General features: G+C 38.1%; 1 protein-coding gene across 33 annotated transcripts in view; it reads left to right on the top strand.

Annotated features, from left to right (window-relative positions):
- Window positions 1-21948, top strand: part of PARD3 (par-3 family cell polarity regulator) — a 612530-nt gene that overhangs the window by 342989 nt on the left and 247593 nt on the right. For 30 of the 33 annotated variants that reach the window (XM_070501252.1, XM_070501261.1, XM_070501246.1 and 27 more), the window contains 4 exons: window positions 4889-4980; window positions 7231-7314; window positions 18989-19114; window positions 20254-20645. In XM_070501252.1, coding sequence (XP_070357353.1) covers window positions 4889-4980; window positions 7231-7314; window positions 18989-19114; window positions 20254-20645 — 694 coding nt within the window. The remainder of the gene's footprint in view (window positions 1-4888; window positions 4981-7230; window positions 7315-18988; window positions 19115-20253; window positions 20646-21948) is intronic. The other 3 variants (XM_070501262.1, XM_070501251.1, XM_070501254.1) reach the window with 1 other exon arrangement.

The following is a 21948-nucleotide window of genomic DNA, read 5'->3' on the forward strand; positions in this document are numbered from 1 at the left end:
AGCAGCTATGCCTCTGGTGTTGTTAGAAGAGATGCTGGCTTCCCTGCGGCAGGTAAGCCCGGGTCGTGCTTGCGGCCGTCTGAGTCCAGTCTCTCTCCCTGCCCCTGAGCTGTCCATGGGGGCCCACAAGAAGAGCTCCTGGGCAGCTGTGCCAACCACTCCTTCCAAGGACAAAAGCAGCATGCTGCCTTGCTGGCAAGTTGGGTTTCCTGCTATATCCCTTGGAGTAAATCTGATCCCAGGTGACCTATTGGGGTCTTGAGAGTAGATATTTAGTTGGACCTAAAGAGCCCCTCTCCCCCCGGTGGGTGTTTCAAATATGTAGTCAGAATGAAATAAGTAACACTTGAAGACTTCCAATGAAAAACTAGCAGTCTCTCTGTTGTACCCCTGCTGCTTCCCCCAGTCCGTCTCCCCAGAGGCAGCAACTTTCATTTACTGCGGATCTTGGTTCTGGTCTTTACTGTGTCTCAATAAAATATTTATGTTCCTCTTTCCTGGTTACCAGTTATTGACATCTGTTGACTTGCCATTAGGGAAGATGAGAGTTTTTCCTCTTATGCCACTTGCGCTTTCCATGTTCCCATCCTCTTAGTATTCTTACATCAGAAGTCTAAGTTAAATCAACAGCCAGTGTCACATCGTGTGGCAGTGTAAGGATTGCTCACTGCATAACCAAGCAGGTACTTTGAATAATTTCTTCTCCTACACATTTTCTTCTGTTGTTCCTGAATCTAATTGCTTTGACTCTTTGGAATTTGTTTTGTTTTCTCTGTATGTGTCCTTAATTTTTTCCCCCACATTCTCTATCAGGTAGGTCAGTCAAAATATTTCCCAAATGTTCCAAAATATCAGCCCAATTTTTAATTTCTTTTTTCTCATGGAGATTGACTTCCTAGACCTCTCCATCCTGCTGCTCTAAACCGCTTCTCTGGGCTGCCCCATATTCTGGAACTTTCCTTGAGTTCTAGCCATTGTTTTATTGGATTTCCTGGAGCACATCCAAAAATAGCTTTATGTGAAAGGGTCCATGGGAAGTGAAGACTTTGCACGTCTGGAAATTTTTTTCAACTTTCATGCTTGATTTTTTTGTTTGGTTGAGCATAGAGTTCTATGCTGAAAAATAATTTTCTTCTTGATGTAGAAGGTATGACTTTTTTATCTGGTAGAAATGTTTTTTTTTTAATAAGTTTTTACTTATTTATCTTAAGATTTTATTTTTTTCCTTTTTCTCCCCAAGGTCCCCTAGTTGTGGGTCCTTCTAGTTGTGGCATGTGGGATGCCACCTCAGCATGGCCTGATGAGTGGTGCCATGTCCGCGCCCAGGATCCGAACCCTGGGCCGCCAAAGTGGAGTGCGTGAACTTAACCACTCGGCCATGGGGCTGACCCCTCTGGTAGAATTTTAATGTTATTGTTAGGAACACATTGTCATAGAGAACTTGTTAATGATATTCCTAGTTTTACTTTAGCAGTAATTATACAAATGCTATCATTTGGCAGTACTTAGATTACACTTCTGTTGTTGGAAGATAATTCTCTGTGGTTCTCTTGCATTTTTGTACATCTTGAGAACAGAGGACTTTTTTCTGGACTATCCTTTCAAGAATGTACATATGAACAACCTTGGAAGACAGGCATAGTGTCTCCCTTGATAGCAAGAAGCAGGCATGCTTACTGTCTGTATAAAAGGTTCGGGTTCCCTGAGCTCAGCTTTCTTCTTTGCGTGCAGTGTCCTCTGGCCACCCTTGCATCACCTCATGAGGATTTTAGCTTGAGGAACCAGTGCATAAAAAGATGATGCTCTGGCTAATGCTATTGCTGTAATAAACTGTCCTTTGTCCTTGACCCAGGAGCCTCATTTCTTCTGCCAGTGTCCAGGAAGCTATGGCAGACTAACTTGAGCTTTCGGGTAGGGTAAAATCATAGAGCCTTCACAGTTCCTGACATCACTTTCCTCAACCAATAACCCATTGTGTTTCCTCCTCCTGTCATTTACTTGGTTGAATACAGCCTCTAGTTGTTTATTTTTTGTTTTCTCATTCCAAAGGCATTTTACAATGAAAGTGTTTTCTATACAGCAAAGCACAACAAATAGCAAGTTTGATGCAAGTTTATAAAATGCAGATAATATATTTTGTATTTAATTGAGTAGGTAATATGTTTTACATTAAATCGTATTACAAGGCACAAGATACGAATAGATGAATATATACTCTTAAAAGTTGTGTAATTTAGCCTAAAGCATTTATTGAAGTCTGTTTTATAGGTCATGTATTACTTATTTCTCTTTTCAATAACAGCTAACATTTATTGAACAATTACTGTGTATCAGGCATCATGCTATGCTTGTGACATGGGTTATCTTATTCCTCTCAGTGGTCCTAAGAAGATGTTTTCTTGTTCCTTGTTTTAAAAGAAGTCATGTATAACTTGCCTAAGGATATAAAATTGGGAAATGGTGGAGTTCGTATTCACACCCAGATCTGTTTAACTCTCGAACCCAAGCTCTTAACCATGACACTATGCTATAAAATGGAGAGAAGGGAAAGAGTAAAAAGTATATTGACTCGCCTGGAAAGTTTTTAACACTGTGTAGTTTAAATGAATCTTATAGGCTTTCACTGTTGATTTGACATATATAGTAACTAAGCTTCATTTGCTATGGTTATAATGGAATTCAGTGTATAACTCTTGCTAAAAGTAACTGTTCTGTCACAGCTTTAAAAAAGTACAGAACAACAAAATAAAGCAATAGAGGAGCTGATATTCACACATCCAGAAGTTGGGAAATTCTAAGCTGTGGTTCCCACAGCAATTGCAGCTGAGCCTCAGGGCAGTGAATGTTACAATGTAAACTGAACACCATATGCAGCTGCATGAAATAATATTCTACATGCGCTTGGGGGCCTGATAATAGCCACTGTGGGAACAATGAATGTGGAAATTATCAGTTACTGTTTTATCACTGTAGTTTGGGGCATTTCATTTATGTGGCTGTTTCATAGTGCAACTTAGGTGTTTCAACTGGTTATATATCGTGGTGGCATTTCAGTGGTGCTTAAATTATTAATGAATCCTGGAACAAAATGTCCTTGACTTATAAGATTTTTTTAATGTTTTCCATCTGATTTAGAAAGGATCACTTTGCTCTCTTCCCCATTCCCCACTCGCAATGGGAAAGCATAATTTTGGGAGTTCTTGTTTACATTCTTAGGCAGATTCAAGATGCTAGTTAACCTTTGAAATGTAGTATGTGCTGGTGCTTAAAAGAGAGAGATGCCTAAGAAGTGCATATTAGAGCCTCTCAAACACAGGAGCATCAATCTTCTGGTAGCTTGGCTTCATGCAGCACACCACCATTGAGGGCGCACAGAGCCTGCCTACAACTCACAGAAAACCTCAGTGCGATCAGCTTCTTATTTTGGTAGATTCTCAGAGGAAATGTCATTTGGGCGTTACCAACTGCTCTGTCTTGCCTTAATATTGCTTCAATAATTTAAAATATTGTTTGACCCTGTGTCTTGAACCTCTAACCTTTGCTTATCATTTTGTTGATTGATGTCTCCATTGACGGCATATAAATTTCTACTATGAGTCTCTCAAATACATGATTAAAAATATAGAATTTTTCTTTAATAGTGGACTCTCATATAGGTGGTTTAATAAGTTTACATATAAAATCACTGTTGTCAAATTTATGTAGTAGAAAGGATAAAACTAAGTATACATAAATACATAAGTTTCCAAGAAATAGATTAAATAAATTTTATTTATTTCTATTTGGAAACTTATTACCCCAGAGATTCTTAAGGATGATTTTGTTTACGCTTGTAAAATATTTACAGAGTACCTACTAGGCGACACCGTGGATCCAAGGCGAAGCACACGTGAGCCTCCAGCCACTGTGTTTGGAGATTCTGAGTCTTTTCTGAATATTCTAATTTGGTAAATAAGACCATTGATATCAGACAGGCATGTTGATCATTATTCAAATGATCCTGAAAAGCCAACTTAACTGTTAGTGATCTCCTTGGTGCAAAGATAATGGCCAAGATTATAAAGCAAGGCGTATTCCTGGGTGGCATTTGATTTGTTTTTATGAACCATCACATTTGTTGCACATGCACCTTTTGGAGTACCAGCATACGTCCTCAACTTTTACAACATGGGGGCACATCATTTTACAAAATATTGCTTTGTAAAAAGAGGAATAAAAGGTGGGAGTTGACTGGGTTGATGTTCATGCCTTTCCCTGTGCTTGGTCCTTCATATTGGAAGTCAACAGAAGTGGTTCTCTATGGCTGAGACTAAATGCCTTTACAGATGCCTCGACATAATCTGTTAACTGGCTTAGGGTAACTGTGTGTGCAGTTTCGTGGGATGAAGGATTTAAACCTAGGGCTGTATGTACTGCATGCTCATTTTGACAAGGGAACTGACAAACACAACTTTGAAGATCTTGGTAGTCGTTAAGCTTTATAACGGTCTCAACTTTTGGATTAGTAAAAATCTTAAACATGCATCCCCAGAGTCATATACATTTATTTATTAAAATAGCATTGCAGTAATATGTAATTAATTCTTAAAACATACAGCAAAAAGTGAAAAAAAATAAGAAAGTTACCATAAGTAGAAGCTGCAGTGTTTTCTGTCTGTACTGCGTGGTTTCTTGTTCACTTCCTGGGATATGCTAACTCAAAAGACTATTGCTTTAAAATGTAGCTTTTCATATACATATACCCATCTATAGTTAAAGGTCATCCTCCTAAAGACCTAGTTAACATGATCGTAATGCCTCTTAGACCCCAGTTTTACCCAGTTTCCTTCACTTTGTAGAAAGAAACCTAACACAGAGTGTCCTCCTGTTTGTGTTGTGCTGTGTCTAGGATGAGGACGGGACAGAAGAAGACAATAGCCGTGTTGAACCCGTCGGACATGCTGACACTGGTTTGGAGAACATACCCAACTTTTCTCTGGAGTAAGTTACTGATGGTTTTAACTAAATTTGTAGTATACATGTAGCATCACTGATAACAGCAAGTATTCCAAAAGCATATGGCATGTGGAATGTGTGTGCTTAGTTAAAAATATGCCTTGCGTTGGCTTGTTTTCCAATGAGCATTTTTCATCTGTTGAGTTAATTATCTGACGTAAAAAGTGGAGCATGGGGACTCACGTGTACCTGTCCCAAGTTTCATACCTTGGCAAATACTATTTTATATCATAATTTAATAGTATTTGATTGAAAATGTTTGTCATGTTAACAGCACTGTAACTGTTTTCGCCTTGCTTTGTATGTCAGTATTTTGGTGTGTTCCTTCAACCTTGCTAAATTACAAAACAAATTGTAGATATCCTTTACTTGGAAAACCAGTTGGGTCATTAAGCATTAGTTGTTTTAGTATATATTTTTTGGAGGAAATAGAATCTTTCAAGATATTTGATGAAAACTTAGAAGTCGTAGTTTAGGAACCTTGAACAAGATTTTAAGTATGAAAGGACAAAGAAAAACTTTCCTAGATTATCACAACTTTACAATTATCTTAAGTATTGACATGTCTACATGGAAGGTCTTCTCAGAACTTCTTCCATTGATGGGCAGTCATTCTGACCTTTTTCTTTGACTTTGGGTAAAAGTTGGAAGGTCTAGGTATTAACATTCAAACTCTTAACTCTGTCTTCTCTTGGTCTTCCGAGGGAAGGCTCGAAGGACTTTCTCAGTGAGGTTAAATCAGCGCTAGAATCGGATTATGTTTGCATATACAGTGTCCAGCACTCTCTAAGTATTTACATCTAAGAAATACTTGCCATGTCATAATTCCTTTTAGAAAGACAGTGGAACCAAAGAAATTTATTAAGGTTACCATATTATTCTTAATTGACAATCCAATCATTAAATACATGTTCAAATGATATTAACGGTATCTAAAATAGGATGTTACAAAATTCTATGAAAATATAAAAAAAAATTAAAATCCATTTAAATAGTATTAGTTTAGTAAATATTTTGTCAGTATGGCAAAATTTTTATTTTGTCTTAGTTGCTGTATGTAGTTATGTACCGTAGATTTCTGCACATATTTTCAGTTTTGTTTTTATTTGATATCCTTACCTTTGATTTTCTTTAGCGTTTGTATTGTATAACCAGGACATTCATAGTATCAGGTTTATATGTAAGAAATACAATTGAAGAATTGGCATTTTCCATTATTTAAAAACTACACTGTGATCTTTATCAAATCCATTGGTAATCATTTATAGTTGTCCAGGTTGCTTAAACTAGATATTTAATTGAAATACTATTTCCAAATGTTGATTGTTAGATGAGTGCTGCTTAGATTTCTATGCGATACACACATACACGGAAACATCTACGAAGAAAGTAAACTCTCCTTTAAGTGGTTTAAAAAATTTACATTCTCCAAATTACTAGTTTTCATTAATAAATAAAAATGTAAAATAATTGCTATTATTATATTAATAGTAAAGTACTTTAGTTATGTGATAGAAGTAACTTCATGTTACTTAATAAATAGCTTCATGACTTTGAAGTTCAATTACAATTTTATGAAGATTTTTAGCAGATAACTATTGGTTTTGAGAAAGGAGTTTCATAACCTGCAGTTACGGTATTCTCACAGCAGTGTAGGAAATGGTGACGCTGAATTGTTGTGGAGCCGTGGGAAGTAGGGATAGCTGGATCGCATCTGGACTCGCCCCTACAGGGGCAAACTTTGACCTTCTTGGGTTATTGGAAAGGTCAATGATGTGACATATGTGGGAGCACTTGGTAAATTATAAAGTGCTCTGCAGCTGCAACACCTTTATTCAGTCAACCGTCATAGTCCTTGAAACAGATATTGGGATGGAAAATTTTGAGTGGACGTCTGGAGATTTGACTGGCAAAACGTGTACCTGTGTCACACAGAAGAGTGTGGTCCGAAAGGACTGGTTCTGGGTCATTTTTGATGTAGTTATTTCTGATGATTGCTCTCCCTCCATGCCGTCAGACTAGCGTTCAGGTATGTGGTGTTCAGTGTTGCTTCCATCGCCATGCTTCTGTTCCAGAATGTGTATGTATATGCGTGTGTGCTGGTGGGATTTTCCTTTTGTTCCCTTCCTTGTTTCTTGTGTGTCTGTGTTGTTGTGGTTTTTGGTTTTGTTTGGTTTTGGTTTTGGTTTGTTTACAGTCCATGTTCATGCTCCCTCATTCATCATTGTCTCACAGTGATATGGTAAAGCTCGTACAAGTCTCCAACGATGGAGGGCCTCTGGGAATCCATGTAGTGCCTTTCAGTGCTCGAGGCGGCAGGTAATGTATCTTGGAGGTTTTTAATTGACTCGTAATGTGGAGTGTTTTCTGTTCATTTATGCTCAGATATAGAGTGGTGTGGATTTAGCATATGCTCAATAGAAACATTTTCATTTGGGGGCAACTGCTGCTTCATTCATCCGTATCCATCATAATCACAGACAGCACTTAGGCTGATGAAGAAGTCAAGCGTTTAAATTATCCTAATAATTTTATTGTTCATCACATCCATGCAAACATTGTACTTTGCTGTAAATTGGTGATAGACTTTATAGTCTTTATAGTCACAACTCCAGCTGAATTTGCGGGAGAGCTTAAAGCAATTTTCTTGAAAACTTTATCCAATAAAAATTATCTTCATAACTTAGGAAATGATACATTTTAAATTCACTTTTATGTTTTAGCTTAATTTTATAAGATTTTTATCATTATATTTGCAATTTAAAAAAATTAGACAAGCTATAGATTTATTTCCCACCATGTGGCTTGTGCCTCCTTGCCTTCAATCTCTGCACACTCAAACGTCAAAATTTTCTACTGTTTGTTAATATGACTTCATTACTTTGTAGAACATATATTCTTAAATACTTTAAATGTTATATGAATTTCTTTTATTCTGCTGCTTTTCTTCTGTGAAAGAAGTATTGTTTGTTTGTTTTGATGTATTCAAATACTATGAATTGATTTTGCAACTAATGGTTGGGGGGGCCTCTGTCATCTACATCACGTGAAACACATCCCACATCCTTCCCCAGAAGCTTTACCTGCACTTGGTTAACCTGTTGAAGTTTAATTGCATTCTCTCATTTACCCATCTAATGATTACCCAGTGAAAAAGATTTATGAACTATTTGGCTCCTTATTTGAACTTCTTCTTTTGTTATTATTATCATGTTACTTTTTTAGTTTAACATCGTTTACTCTGGGGGAAGCTGGAAAGTAGCCTTAGACCGGGGACTGAGAACTTAGAACATGGCGTACCTGTTGCCGAGGAGCTGTAAGCATCTAGCATGCTGTAAAAGACAGATGGAATAGCAGTTATGGCGTATGACTAAATTATCGGTGTCCTTTTTTAAGTGATTATTTGAACAGTTGTACTGCCTTCCTGCTACATGTCCCTAACTGTGGCGAGTCCAGATTTCATCTGCTTGGTGAAGCACATGCTTTATGGGATGTCTTGAAGCTGAGTCTTTGACTTACCCGGAACTCTGCTGGAGTTGGGGGCTCCATTGTTGGTGTGACGTAACAGGATGTGAACGCCCCTGTGAGTGTGGGACGGTCCTTGTTATAGTCACAGAGCTGGCTGCTTTCGCTTTTTTTCTCCTCCTCCTTTTTAAAATTTTTGAACTCTGGGGAAGCATTGAAATTTCTTCAAAGAACTTCCAATTAAACAATCTTAGTTGTTTTCAAAATGGCTCTTGCCTTTATTTCCTTTAAAAAATATAATTTTAAACGACCTCAAAAGTTAAACCTTTTTTCCATTTATTTCATGAACAAAAAACAGATAAGGTAAAATGTGTGGATTATTGCTTCTCAATATTAATGTGCCTTTAACTGCCTGTGGAATATAACTCATCACAAATGAGGTTTAATTGTGTAGGTACCAGCTTTGAGCTAGTATTTCAATTACAAACAAGTTATTTTCTGTCATTTATTACACATTTTCTACCTCAGTGTGAAAGGATATTAGGGTAAAATAAGTAGATGAAAAGTCTAAAGCAAAAGGAGAATAAGATAGAAAAATAAGCCTACTAGAGATTAATCAATGAGAGGCCTTTCACACAATCCACCCCAGTTACTGGTTGCCATGGTAATTAGTTTCAATATACAGAACACATTCGAGTAGACTAGTGTCCCTGTGTAGAGCTAGAAGCTGTTTGATAGCTGAGTCATTTTTAATCTCTGTTGATTTGGCAGTTAATGGAGAAATTCTTGTGTAGCTTTCCTGTATAAGGGACAAGCAGATTAATAAAATCAGATTCTTTATAAACCCTTTTTAGGCATCACCAGTTTTCATATTGGGAAACAGAACAGAAATATATATGTTTTTTCCAGCACCTGATTTGAGTCTTTAAGCTTCTTGTTGGACTTGACAGTAATGGTTCTTCAGAGTTAGGTGGACGATGGGAGGGAAAAAGCAGGCAAGCCGCCCAGAGTCACAGATGCTGGTGGTCAGGATCCAGAGAGGCCCATCTCCCTTGTTCTCAGAAATGCTTACAAGTGGATTCTCCTCATTCAGTCAGAACCCTCCTGACACTTACCGTGTGGTAATTCCTGTAGTAGGTGCTAGGAAACAAAGATGAACAGGACAGAATCTTTCTCCAGGGATTTGCGATCAAGATGGAGTGATAGCCAAGAAATCTCATAATTATAATTATGTGGTAAATGTTGATATAGTTACATAATAGGTGTTCTGTGAGCTGATAGAGAAGAAATTTCTAAATTAGATAACTGAAGCTGGCTTGTTGCGGAAGATGATTTTAAATGTGATGACAGCTTATGAAGGGAGCTTCATCAACTCCATGGTGGCTGCAAGGGTAAATTAAGCAGTGCAGTATAGCAGAAAGGCAGAAATTAAGTGGAACTTGTGAAGAAATTGCACATATACCTAGTGGGAATACCAGAATACATATTCATGGGGAGTCAGTTGAAGTTTCCAAGAATAACTTCCCTTGTATATAATTCCAGTCATGCTTGGGCCTTCTCAGTTTTGGAGATATAACTAATTGAATAACACTTAGTGAATACTTATTTTTATAAAAGTGACACATATATGTCAGTATTGCATTCTGATTCAGATTTCAAAATCACAAAGTCTAAGGAACAATGCAGAATGGGAATTGTATATTGTAAAGAGAAGAAACACAATGCACAACTTCTCAAATATCAAGTATAATTCAGGAAAATAGGAAAAATGTGAAGTCAATATTAGAGAAATTTTTAAATCCACTTAAATATAACTGTGGCCTGAGGTATAATCCAGTTTTTGGAACAGGAATCTTGTGGCCTATTTAAAATAGCCATGTTTCTAGGGTAGGCTGGCTGTTGTTCCTGGATTGGGGGCATCAGTGACAATAGGCGTGTTGCTGCTCATCCCCCAACGCCTGCCTCAGATACCTAGAAACAAAGACAATTAAATGCGTAGAAATGGTAGCATTATCTTCCCCCGATGCTGTTTTTCTTTAGTCATCATCTTGTATGTTGTTCAAAAACAAAGTTAACTGATCCCCACCCAGAACTCTTTATTCACAGTTTCATTACCTTGAAATCAATTTTCACTTCACACATATAATTTCATTTCCTCCTGATTTAAATGTCAAACATAATCTCCTTATTTAAATCACAAATGCTGCTACTTTCAGGAAGGTTATGCCAAATAATTGTCATTTCCTTTGGCAGAAAAACCGTGCTTTATGTCTTTGTATTTCTAGGACCTAACCCATAGACATTGCTCAGTAAAGCTTACTCAGTACAGGAATGAATGAACCCATGACTATCCGTATCAGCTATGGCCCTGCTATATTGGAAATAAAACAATCAGGACATATCCTGGCTTGATAGATAGTGAGTTTTCCTGAGGTCTCTAATCGCCTAGGAATATGATTATGATGTAATTCAATGTTAAGTATTTAAAAAGCAAGATATAAAATTGTATACTGAAATAGGGGCTGGGCTTATGAGATTATAAGGTTTTATATTTAGTTTTAAGGGGTTTAAAGTCTAATTGAGAAACACGTAGATGAAAAGATCCATGCTGTGTGTCCAAAGAACTCCATGCTCGTGCGCCGTGGGGATTGGGAGGGAGCAGCACTGTGGACTGGGACGTGGGGCCAACCCTTGGTGGAGCGATGGGACTTGGTCTGCCCTTTGGAGGAGCTAGAGGACTATGCTGGTGATGCTCGGGAAAGATATTTTTTCTAGGAAGAGACTGTATGAAAGGAAGATGCTGCATGTAAGTGTGCATGATTTGGTGAGAAACACTGTGTCACTGATTTGAAACAGAAGGTGTTGGAAGAGAGCACTGAGCGATTGTGAGAGGGTGCCTGGTGAAGGGCCCGCGAGACTCCATAATAACCTGGAGACATTGCTGAAGGGTTTCAAGAAATGTGAGTGGATGAATATTAGTCTTCTACCTGGACTCCACAGTCTGACTTGTAGTAGATATTCTAAATCTTTTCCCCCATGGAAACAAGTATGGCTAAAACATATTATTCTTAATAAAGTACAGTCTGCTTTTCTATGTGGCCATTTCCCATTTATATATGTTCTTCTTTCTTTTAAACCTGTGGCCCTTGGAATTTTCTATCTCAGTATTTATTCTAATACAAACAGTGATTGTATGTTTATTTTAGTAAGCAAGTTTTCTAAAGATCTGGTATCTCCTAGGAACTCTTCTTTTTTTTTCTCCCCAAAGCCCCAGCACATAGTTATACATCCTAGTTGTAGGTCATTCTAGTTCTTCTCTGTGGGATGCTGCCCCAGCATGGCCTGATGAGTGGTGTGTAGATCCGCGCCCAGTGTCCAAACTGGCGAACCCCGGGTGAAGTTGAGTGTGCGAACTTAACTGCTCAGGCCTGGGGCTGGCCCCCTCCTGGGTGCTCTTCCTGGTTCTAGGCATATGCTTATCAAGGGTTGGCAGACTCTATGTAAAGGACCAGATATTCAGTATTTTTGGCATTGTGGGCCACCAAGTTTCTAGTGCAAGTGTTCAATTCTGTCATTGTAGCATGAAAGCAACCATTGAGGATATATAGCCAAATGAGCATTACTGCCCCAGTAAAGCTTTATTTACATAACAGGTGGCTCCTGGGCCCTGATTGCCAGTCCTGCTCTAGAGAACCAAACAAATAAGAATGCCTCCCATCATGGAGTTTGCATTCTAATATTTTTCATATCTAAAATTTCTTCCCCTGTTTCCTGTTCACATTATCAGGGGGGCAAGAGTCCCAAACTTCATTTCCACTTCCTGTTTGATAAGAAAGTGTCTTTATTGCAACTATATATTATTTCCCACCAACATACTCCCCTAATTCTAAAGAATTCCCCTGGAAGAAGGGAAATAGAAAAAACCTCATTTAACGTCCTCCAGTTAGTAATAAGTACTCACAGAACTCTTCTTCCCAATGTCTGATTGTCAATCATGAGACTTAAGGAAAAATCTAAAGTCTGTAATGGGTAGTGGGGTGGGGACTGTGTGTTTCTAGCTTTCCAGTACTGGCTCCTGCTGGCAAATGCTTCTCACCTTCCTTTTTACAGATGTACAGTCACTTGATTTGTCTGATTAATTCTGATTGTTATCCCAAATGATTTTTTCAACCTTTTATCTTCAATTTAATATTATCAGGTGAAGGGTCAACACCAAGCTTTTTCAATTGCTGTGTTAAAGTTTCTTTTCATGATTTTTTCCCCTTGACTCTTTTCTTACTTACATTACTGTCCATAAATTCCACCGTTAAAAAAAATCATACACCTAAAATTAAAAAAATATTTTATAATGTTTAAGGTTTTTGAGTTGAAATAAAAGTGATTCTATTGGAAAATACATATTCCTGTGATCAGATCAATGTAGAAAATGATTGAAATATGTTTGTTTTCTGCATCGTCGATGCACATATTGAATAATTTTCCTCAAAAACTAAACCTTTTATGAAGTCTTTATTCTGTCAACAGGAGTAGTTAGCAAACATCTTTGGAAAGTCTTGAGAAGTAACGTATTCATCTACTTACTTATTCAGTCAAAATCTGAGCTTGGCTTCTCTTACTAAGATGTATACGGTTATAGTTGTTGTTAGTTATAACCCTTAGTTCATCTAACCTAGACTTTATCACTTTTTCTCCATAACACATCAAAACCAAAGGTCCATTTTCCTTCCAGAATCTCTAGTTAGAATGTTGTATGGCCTCTCCGTGTCGTTCAGTCACTGACTCGGCCACGTGCTCAGTCTTCGTGTTCTTGGCAGAGGACTTGTTGGGAGCAGCTCAGGTTCTGAGGCCAGAGGTACTGGGGACAGAACCCGGCTCTGTGTTTTTGGTAAGTGTGGCCTGGGCCAGTTAGCTTTCCTTAGCCTCAGTCTTCACGTCTGAGGAATGCAACACTCTTATGACTTTGTATGGCTTAAGTAAGAAAATACGTGTCATTATAAAATACATGTAAAATACGTTTAGCGAGGTACTTGGCGGTGGTAGCTAATAAGAATGACTTTTTGTCTTCCACTTGTCTTCCTGTTGTGCCTTATAATTCCCTCCGTGTTGCTTGGTGTTCTGGTTGTCTGCGGAGGTGCTGATGAGTCTATCTAGTAGTGGCACATGATCACTTGTCTCTTATATCATGAATCTGAGATAAGAATTTACTGTTACATCGTAAATGTAAGAATCTCTGTCCGCCCTTGTTTCGTTAGTTGAGTGCATATGTTAATGAGGAATTACAGCCAATTTGAATTTCGTGGAACTGGCTTGGGGTTAGGAATAGCTAAATTGGAGGGTTGTATATTTCAGTTCACTGTAGACTTTTAAAATTGAATATCACTTTTAAAAGAATAAATATGCTCTTGAACTTTGAGTACTTTTAATTGCTTTTGAAAAAAGACAATTTAACTTTATTTACTGAATCTGTAGCCTTTTGTCTGAAAGTTTTCAATTTTGCATTCTCAGCTTCAGACTTGTTTGTTCTAATAAACGACCATATAAATGCATTTGTTTTGGAGAGAAAAGTTGTATTTTACATTTAGATAAATCTTGCTTCTTTAAATGTATTAGTATGATTCCTGTCATTTCTGCCCTAGTCTGGAAGAATTCTCTATTTTTACTTACTTTGTTTTGGTCTACTTCATGTCATCCATTAAAGATAAAAAAAGAATTGAGATTTTATTTTAACTTGGAATTCCTTTAACTCTCTTCTGCTAGTGTCCACAGTGACGGTGGCTGTGGTCCTCAGGGATCAAATGTAGGTGACGCTGGCCCTGCATGGTCATTACTTGGCGAGGTGAGAGGTCTTCTTGATGGGATCCCATTCTGCTCATTCTACTCTGCCTTCATTACGGTTGTGGTGTTTATACTGTGTCAACTTTTATTAAGATGAACTATGATCATTTCCATACAGCTGGGTGGCAGTTGTGGGAGTTTACATTATCAAACCAAAACTCAGACTTGCTCAGCCAATTTAGATGTCAATAAAACATTTGTTACTTAATTTTCAGTTTTATCATTGGTTGTAATTTATACTTAGAAGTGAAAATGTTAACATGTGTGTCTGAGTTTGTTTTAATTAAGTGTGTAATTAGGCTAATGAACCTTGTAAAAATGTAGTGGTGCAGTCCTTAATATAATCTAAGCAGCTAAATTTCTAATTATGCATCCAAAATCATGTACAAAGATGCAACATTTCATGGCTTGCTTTCTGTGACTGTATTCTTCTTCTTTGGCCCCCCCCCCCCCCAGCCTTTTTTGGGCAAGAAACATTGTTCAAAAGCCATGAGGAAAGGCTTAAAAGAAATATATGTGTATTCACACAGTTTTTATTTTAGGAAAATTACTCAGAAGTGAGATTTGTACATAGTGGACATAGTATTTTCCCTCCCAAATTTTGTAAAAGGTCTAGGAAACAGTGGAAGAGGAGTATGTTTGGGGATGTTTCAGATTTACTAGGAAAAAGTCCATTTGCTCCAAAGGCACATGTGCTCAGTAGGGTTTGCCTTAGATTCGTACAGAAGGTGAAGGAGGTTCTGTTTCATATACCCCTAACCCTTACAGATGTATCTTCATGAAACGGCCCTGCCACATTGATAAATGCACCAAGTCTTTTCCCCTGTGTCTGTCAGCGCAGCCAGTCTGGGGTGGTTCTGCTTCTGGGCTGTTCCTCCAAGCAGAGCTCACCCCAGCTCCTCTCTTCCCTCTCTCCTCTCTTTTACTTTTTGCAAAGTGGTTTCTTATTCTAATGGAAAAGGGTGCCCCTAATAAAGGATTCTGGTGCTAACTGCTAAGAAGAACAGCCATTCTCTGTTCCAGCACATTGACACGCCACAATGTTCTGAACTGTATTAGCTTCAATTATTTTCTCAATAAAATTGTTACGGGACCCACCACACCATAGGTAGCCAATTCTTTATTACTTTAGAACAAATTCTAGTTGCTGGTTGAATTTGCAAAATATATAGCTAAAATTTGTTTTTAATCGTGCTATTTGAGATGCCTACAAATTGAAAGTGGAGGTATGGAAATATCTGCTTGCACCCGCGCATTTTTCAAGAAGATGAAAGGATCTGTTATTACTTCCCGTTGATTTCCCTTCAGAGGGTACTTTTCATCCTCAGCCTCGCTGTTATCTTATCAGTTCAATTTTCTAGTGAAATGTTTTTGATAGTTCATTCCCATTCCTTTTGTAATCATTTTCACCTAGTGAAGCAGATGAGATAGTTTTGCAGAATGTACCACTTTACTTTTAAATTAATCCATTCTTTTTGAGAGAATGATTCTAATAGTGTGGTCAAGTACTTAGAAATCAGCAGGCTACTAACTTCTCTGTAATTCAGTCTGTTCCACTGATTCCCTGATCACTTGCCGTGTCACTCAGGGTGAATTTTTTCCTCTTCTGCGCCTCCTTCACGCCGCCACTGCCCCCCCCCCCGCCCCCCGCAACAGTTCTCCAGTCTCTAGCGCTGAGAAAAAGGGTTCTGAGATTTTTGCGACTATTTTAACAATGGTTGGATTCTAAAAGCGTCATTTAATAAACTTCTGTTATATTTAATATAAATGCAATAGTGTATTTATTTATAATTTGTAACATTTTTACTATACGTTAGGATTACTGATGCTTTTGGCCGTATATAAAGGCTTATTCAGAAAGACATGCCATTCAATAAATGAAGCATGTCATGCTTTTTCACTTTACATTATTATTCTAGAGTGATTCCTAGGAAAAAAGAAAAGGTAGATTTTAAAAAAGAAAAATGATTATATAGATGAATATAAATCCATAGAGCTATTCATCTGAAAAGTATCAATGCCACTTATAGAATTAAATTATAGATTTCCAAGTTATATTATTTTAAACTGTCATAAATACTGAAAGAGTCTGTCAGGAATAAATTTATAAATTTAAACAAATTATCAATACTAGTTAGCTGCTAAGTAATTTCCATTAAACATAAACTATATATATATATATATTACTCTAAAGATATTCTGTGGGCTATTTTAGAATACACACAATATTACAGAATACATGGAAACACAATTATTAGTTAGATTGCAGAAATGTTGTAACTGTATTGAGAAATTGCTCATGATTTCACTGATTAAAAACTAATTAATTAACTGGAGTGACTCTTGGTAGGACAGAGTTTTGCTACAGGGACTTGAATGCACACACTTCAACAAAGCGTTCTTGGTCTGTGGAGGTGGCTTTTCCCCACAGGTGTGGCGCCACATGTATGATTAGCTATGATTGCCTGGGAGTGGCTGAGTCACTGTTTCCTTCAAGCTGCTCCTTTACATGGCGGCTGTGATGGTGAAGTGGCCGAAGGTCTTCTCCTATTTCCTGTATCATCAATAACTGTGATTTAATTTGATTTCTCAAATTACTTTGTCCCATTCAACAGAGTCATAGATATATCTTAATAATTTGATTCCTCTGATAGAACACTTTGTTCAATTGCACACAGAAGCAAACTTAAACCGTTGGGAAACGTAGGGAGATAGATTGTGGGCATGATGACCTGGGAACAATAACTCAATTGTTGGTGTGGCATATTATGGAATCGCTTCCTTCCAAATATGGACTCAGACAGTAAAGTTGCTCATGCAGCTCGGTCACTGTCCTTTATTCTTACCTTTGAGCCGAGGGGATTTTTATGTTTATTTAGTTCCAATATATGGTAGTGAATAACTAAAAATTACCCATGTAATATTATTTTCATCAGTCACGAAGGTTTTTAGACTCTTACTCTAGTAGATGCTAATCCTCAAATGGTAAAATTGCAAAAGGCAATTTAAATATTATCTCCCCTTATTATTCTTGCAAGTTGATAGACTTGACCCTAGTAAAACACAATGCCTCTTTACTATATTTAATAATAAAAATTAGAATGAAGTTAACGACTCAAAAACATTCATGAAAGAAACAAGGTTAAACTGCAAAGTAGCAAGCGAAAAAGGCCCTTTGCTTCAATTCAATTCATTTCAGTTCAATCATATACTTGGTATAAATGAGACCATCATGAAAGAAAGGATCTGCATCTAAATTTCATTTTGCTTGTCTTCTATTTTGCAAAAAGGCTTGTTAGAAATATGAGACTTGTTTGCCTCAGCTAAACTCAGTCATCCATTCATTCAGTCGTCATTGATCAAGACCTTACTACTAGCGAAGTTCTTGGGCGCGTATTGCGAATCCCATTGTCTCTCTCTTCCAGGAGCATCCAATGTGACAGTAGAGATAAGGTGTGTGTATGAGTAACAATACCAGGGAGTGAGATAAATGGCCATGGAACAGGTAACAATTATTGTAAAAGTTTAGAAGAGAAGGCTTTCTATTTGGATATCTTTCTCCTAGAAAGGGTATGTAGGCTACTGCAAATTGTATTCTATTGGAAAATCTATTTGTATAGGCTACTGGAAATTATGGTATCTTCAACTTTAATTTATGCAGGATTCTAAATTCTAGTATCTATTTGGGCATTTTTTGTCTCCAAATATTAGGATTGTGAAAGAAAATGCCAGCTTTGGACAAGCCAAAAATGAGTTCATAAAAATTTTCCCATGATCATGCTATAGATTTTGTGCTAACTATCTAGTGAACCATGGCATCAGAACTAGGTAAAGATTCCTCTTCCTTACGCTGCGACCATATAAAGTGTTTGCTCTCTGTCCCCAGGTATGTAGAATGCCCTTCCTGTCAGTCAAGAAGTTAGTGTTCTAGGCCAAGTACACTAGTCATTTTTACTTTTTTCCCCTCTGTATTGGTCTCTAAAAGTTTGTTCCGGCTTTCCTTTAAACCTGAGGTTTGAGTACACATGGAAGAGATGAATGGTGACCGGCTTTGTTCGAGCCTGTCACTGGCATCCTCCTATTTTTCTTCAAATGGAAGTAATGGCAACTAATTACTTACTTTTGGGAGACCTCATGAGTTTTGAAATTCAGAATGTCAGGCACTATGAAATGCACATGCCAAGAATGGAGACTCTTGTCCTTGTGCACTCTCTCCTGTTTTCCTCCTCTCACGCACAATGCGCTAAGGTTAACCTTTCTCCGTCACCTTTGCTTTCATGGAAAAATAGGCGTTGCCGTCAGCAGCGTACCAGCTGGCTTAACACAGAAAACAGCCAGAGCTGTTCACGAAAACCTGCTCTTCCCTGCTCCGCACTGCGATATCCACTGAACCGTCAGGCGAGCTCTGCTTGAAGCAGTTTTAAGCATAGAGAGAAGTATACGGTTTGTTTCAGAAGCATAAGACTGACAAGCCAGAAAAGAGTTCTTATATTTATTGAAAGGATCCATTTCTACACGTCGTTTATACTGTTGTGGTTTTTGTGTTGGTGTTATTCTAAAATATATTAATAATGATTTAATGCACTCCTTTATTAGGAAGTCTTTGTAAATATAATGCCAGCATTAAAGCAGTAGGGCATTGTGCATGGTGGAAATATTACATGTGTAATGATTTGCATTCTTAATGTTCCAGAACCCTGGGGTTATTAGTAAAACGATTGGAGAAAGGTGGTAAAGCTGAACAAGAAAACCTTTTTCATGAGAATGATTGCATTGTCAGGATTAATGATGGTGACCTTCGAAATAGAAGATTTGAACAGTAAGTGTGTGCTGGTTGCACGGCCATTTTTTCGTGTTTCAGGCTGATAGAGTGCAGTCGATCGAAATGCTTCAAACAACGTGTCTGTAATCTCTGTCTTTACACCGAAGAGGAGTATTTTCTGCCATTATCTAGCTTTTAAAAATTTAATCAAACTCCAGGTAATTACTACCATTAGACTGGATTTCAGAAAGCCCTCTGACTGATGGAGCACTTCTTAAAATATTATGGGCCCAATTTAGGCTTCGCAATTTTACTTTTTTCTCACTTTTTGGAAAATTCACCAGGTTGCTAGTCTTTATTATACTTTAACTCACATTTCTGACTTTGTTGCTCATAATGTCTGAATACAAATAAGCAAATACAAAATCCTTTGAACCACAATGTTGTGGTCCCCTCAGATTTTCTTTATCCTGATTCAAGTCCTTATTCAATTAGAAAGATAAAAGGTGTCCAGTTACTATAAAACAAGGGAAGAGCGAGCAGAAATCATAAGGACTTGGGGTAAGACCTGGCTCAGGAGTCGGCACGAGGTGGGTAGCCTCTCAGGCTGGTCGTGGAAGGGCACTGGGGCTGACGATTCTCACTTCACATTTGGAGTCATTGAGGACACCTTGGGGTTCTTGAGATTTTTGCATACACAGACTGAATTAATTTTGCTGATAAATAATGGATAGTTGCTTTCTATAGTTTTCTAAGTATATTTATAAGTATATTTATTTCTTCAAAAACTCAAATGATCACCTGTAAGGAAATATTCTATGATTTTTAAAAGTTCTATTAGATAATCTTGTAGAGAGACGGTTGTGTTTAATTTCTATTAATATTGAAATTGTAATGCTTCTGTTGTGCTTAAAACTATTTAGGGACTTACAGTTGAGGGCACAATGTTTTATCTGTAGTTGTGGATAATTTTGTCATTTTGATTTAGAGAATGAGAAATTTATATTTGGAGAGACAGCTATGCTTACATCAGAGCTTGCAAACTTGATTGATGAATGGGTTACTAGAATTTTGTTTCTTAGTTTCAACAAAATCTGTCAGTTCTAGTTGCTTAATTAGTATACTTAATTAAGCTCATAATATCTTCTAGTCTGCCAGTCTTAATTTGCTAATTTTCCACTCTTTCTCAAACCCAGAGCACAGCATATGTTTCGCCAAGCCATGCGTACACCCATCATTTGGTTCCATGTGGTCCCTGCAGCAAAGAAAGAGCAGTATGAACAACTCTCCCAAAGTGAGAACACTTACTCTTGCAGCCGCTTCAGCCCGGACAGCCAGTACGCTGACAACAGGAGTGCGAACAGCGCAGGGCTGCAGGCGCTGCAGAGAGCACCGCGCCCGGCCCGCCCGGCCCACCCGGCCGATCAGGCAGACCCCCACCCCCGCCTGCTACCTCACAGCACGCACCCGCCCGGGAAACCGCCCTCAGCTCCGGCCCCAGCACCACAGACTGTATTTAGTACCAGCGTCAGCAGTGGGTACAACACCAAAAAAATAGGCAAGAGGCTTACTATCCAGCTTAAGAAAGGTACGACCCAGCTTGTGTTTGTTGTATGGAAATCATTTTAAAAGTCAACCAACTAACCCAAAGCACCCTAGGTTTTACCCCATTATCATGTGAAAGAACTGACATAACGACTTTTTTTAAAAGAAAGTATTTACAATTATATTTTTTATGCTTTTCAGGTTCATTTTGCTACATAAAAATTAAATGTAAAAGTTCAGAGAATAAGGCTTTAAAAAATAAGTTTATGCGAAGAAGCTTGTAGTGACAGCTGCAGTAAAGTTTTTGCCAATGAAGGAAAGTGGTTTCAGGAGGTTATTATCAGCCCCAGACAACAGTGAGGACCTGACTGTTTTGGTCGCTCTCCCTGATGTCTGCACACAGCCCTGGAAGACCTCAGTGGTCCTCCACTGCAGCCCCGCCACGTTGGTGACGGGAAGTGACTGACTTGTGAGAAGCTCGCCGTGGTTTGCGGTAGAATGCGGAGAAGCTAGGCCTTTGTGTCCTTGTCTCCTGCTTTCCTGGAGTATTCCATTGCTTTCCTTTCTTTTTTCTTTTCTCTTCTTTTTGAGGAAGGTTAGCCCTGAGCTAACATCTGCTGCCAATCCTCTTCTTTTTGCTGAGGAAGACTGGCCCTGAGCTAACATCCATGGCCATCTTCTTCTACTTTACATGTGGGATGCCTGCCACAGCATGGCTTCACAAGCGGGATCTGAACCGGCAAATCCTGGGCTGCCGACGCAGAATGTCAACTTAACCACTGTGCCACTGGGCTGGCCCCAACATTGTTTCCCTTTATTAAGGTGACAATGGAAATTGTAATGGGCCTTGCTGACTCTTTATCACATACTGTTATAACTATTTATTTATTTAAGTGCCCACTTCCTGTAGACTGTGGATTCTTGTGTACAGGAAGCATGGTTTTCTACTTTGCACTTCCCCACAACTCAGAGCAGGCTGACAAACTTGACTTTCCGATTTCCAGCCACCGTCCCCTCCAGGCACTGAGACACACTTTCCCTGTTAATCACCCATTTTAGTTGAGCCTTTTGATATATTTTAAAGTCCTGTCTTTCAAAATGGTGTCATTATAAAGAATATTTCTCTTTTTATGAGCTCCACCAACTCCTGCAGTTAGATGGAAATGAATCCAAGAGAGGTTGGGTGATTTCCTCAAGTCACATGGCTTCTGGCAGCAGATTCTTACTAGAACATTTTCCATCTCCTGACATTTAGACCATTCTTCTTTCCATTTTGGGGTAGGGTTTACAAGGTTGTAAACTCAGAGACTGCTATTTCCTTTCTAAATCATAGTCTTTCATTGAAC

Source organism: Equus asinus, chromosome 29 (assembly GCF_041296235.1).
Source record: "Equus asinus isolate D_3611 breed Donkey chromosome 29, EquAss-T2T_v2, whole genome shotgun sequence".
Classification (NCBI taxonomy): domain Eukaryota; kingdom Metazoa; phylum Chordata; class Mammalia; order Perissodactyla; family Equidae; genus Equus; species Equus asinus.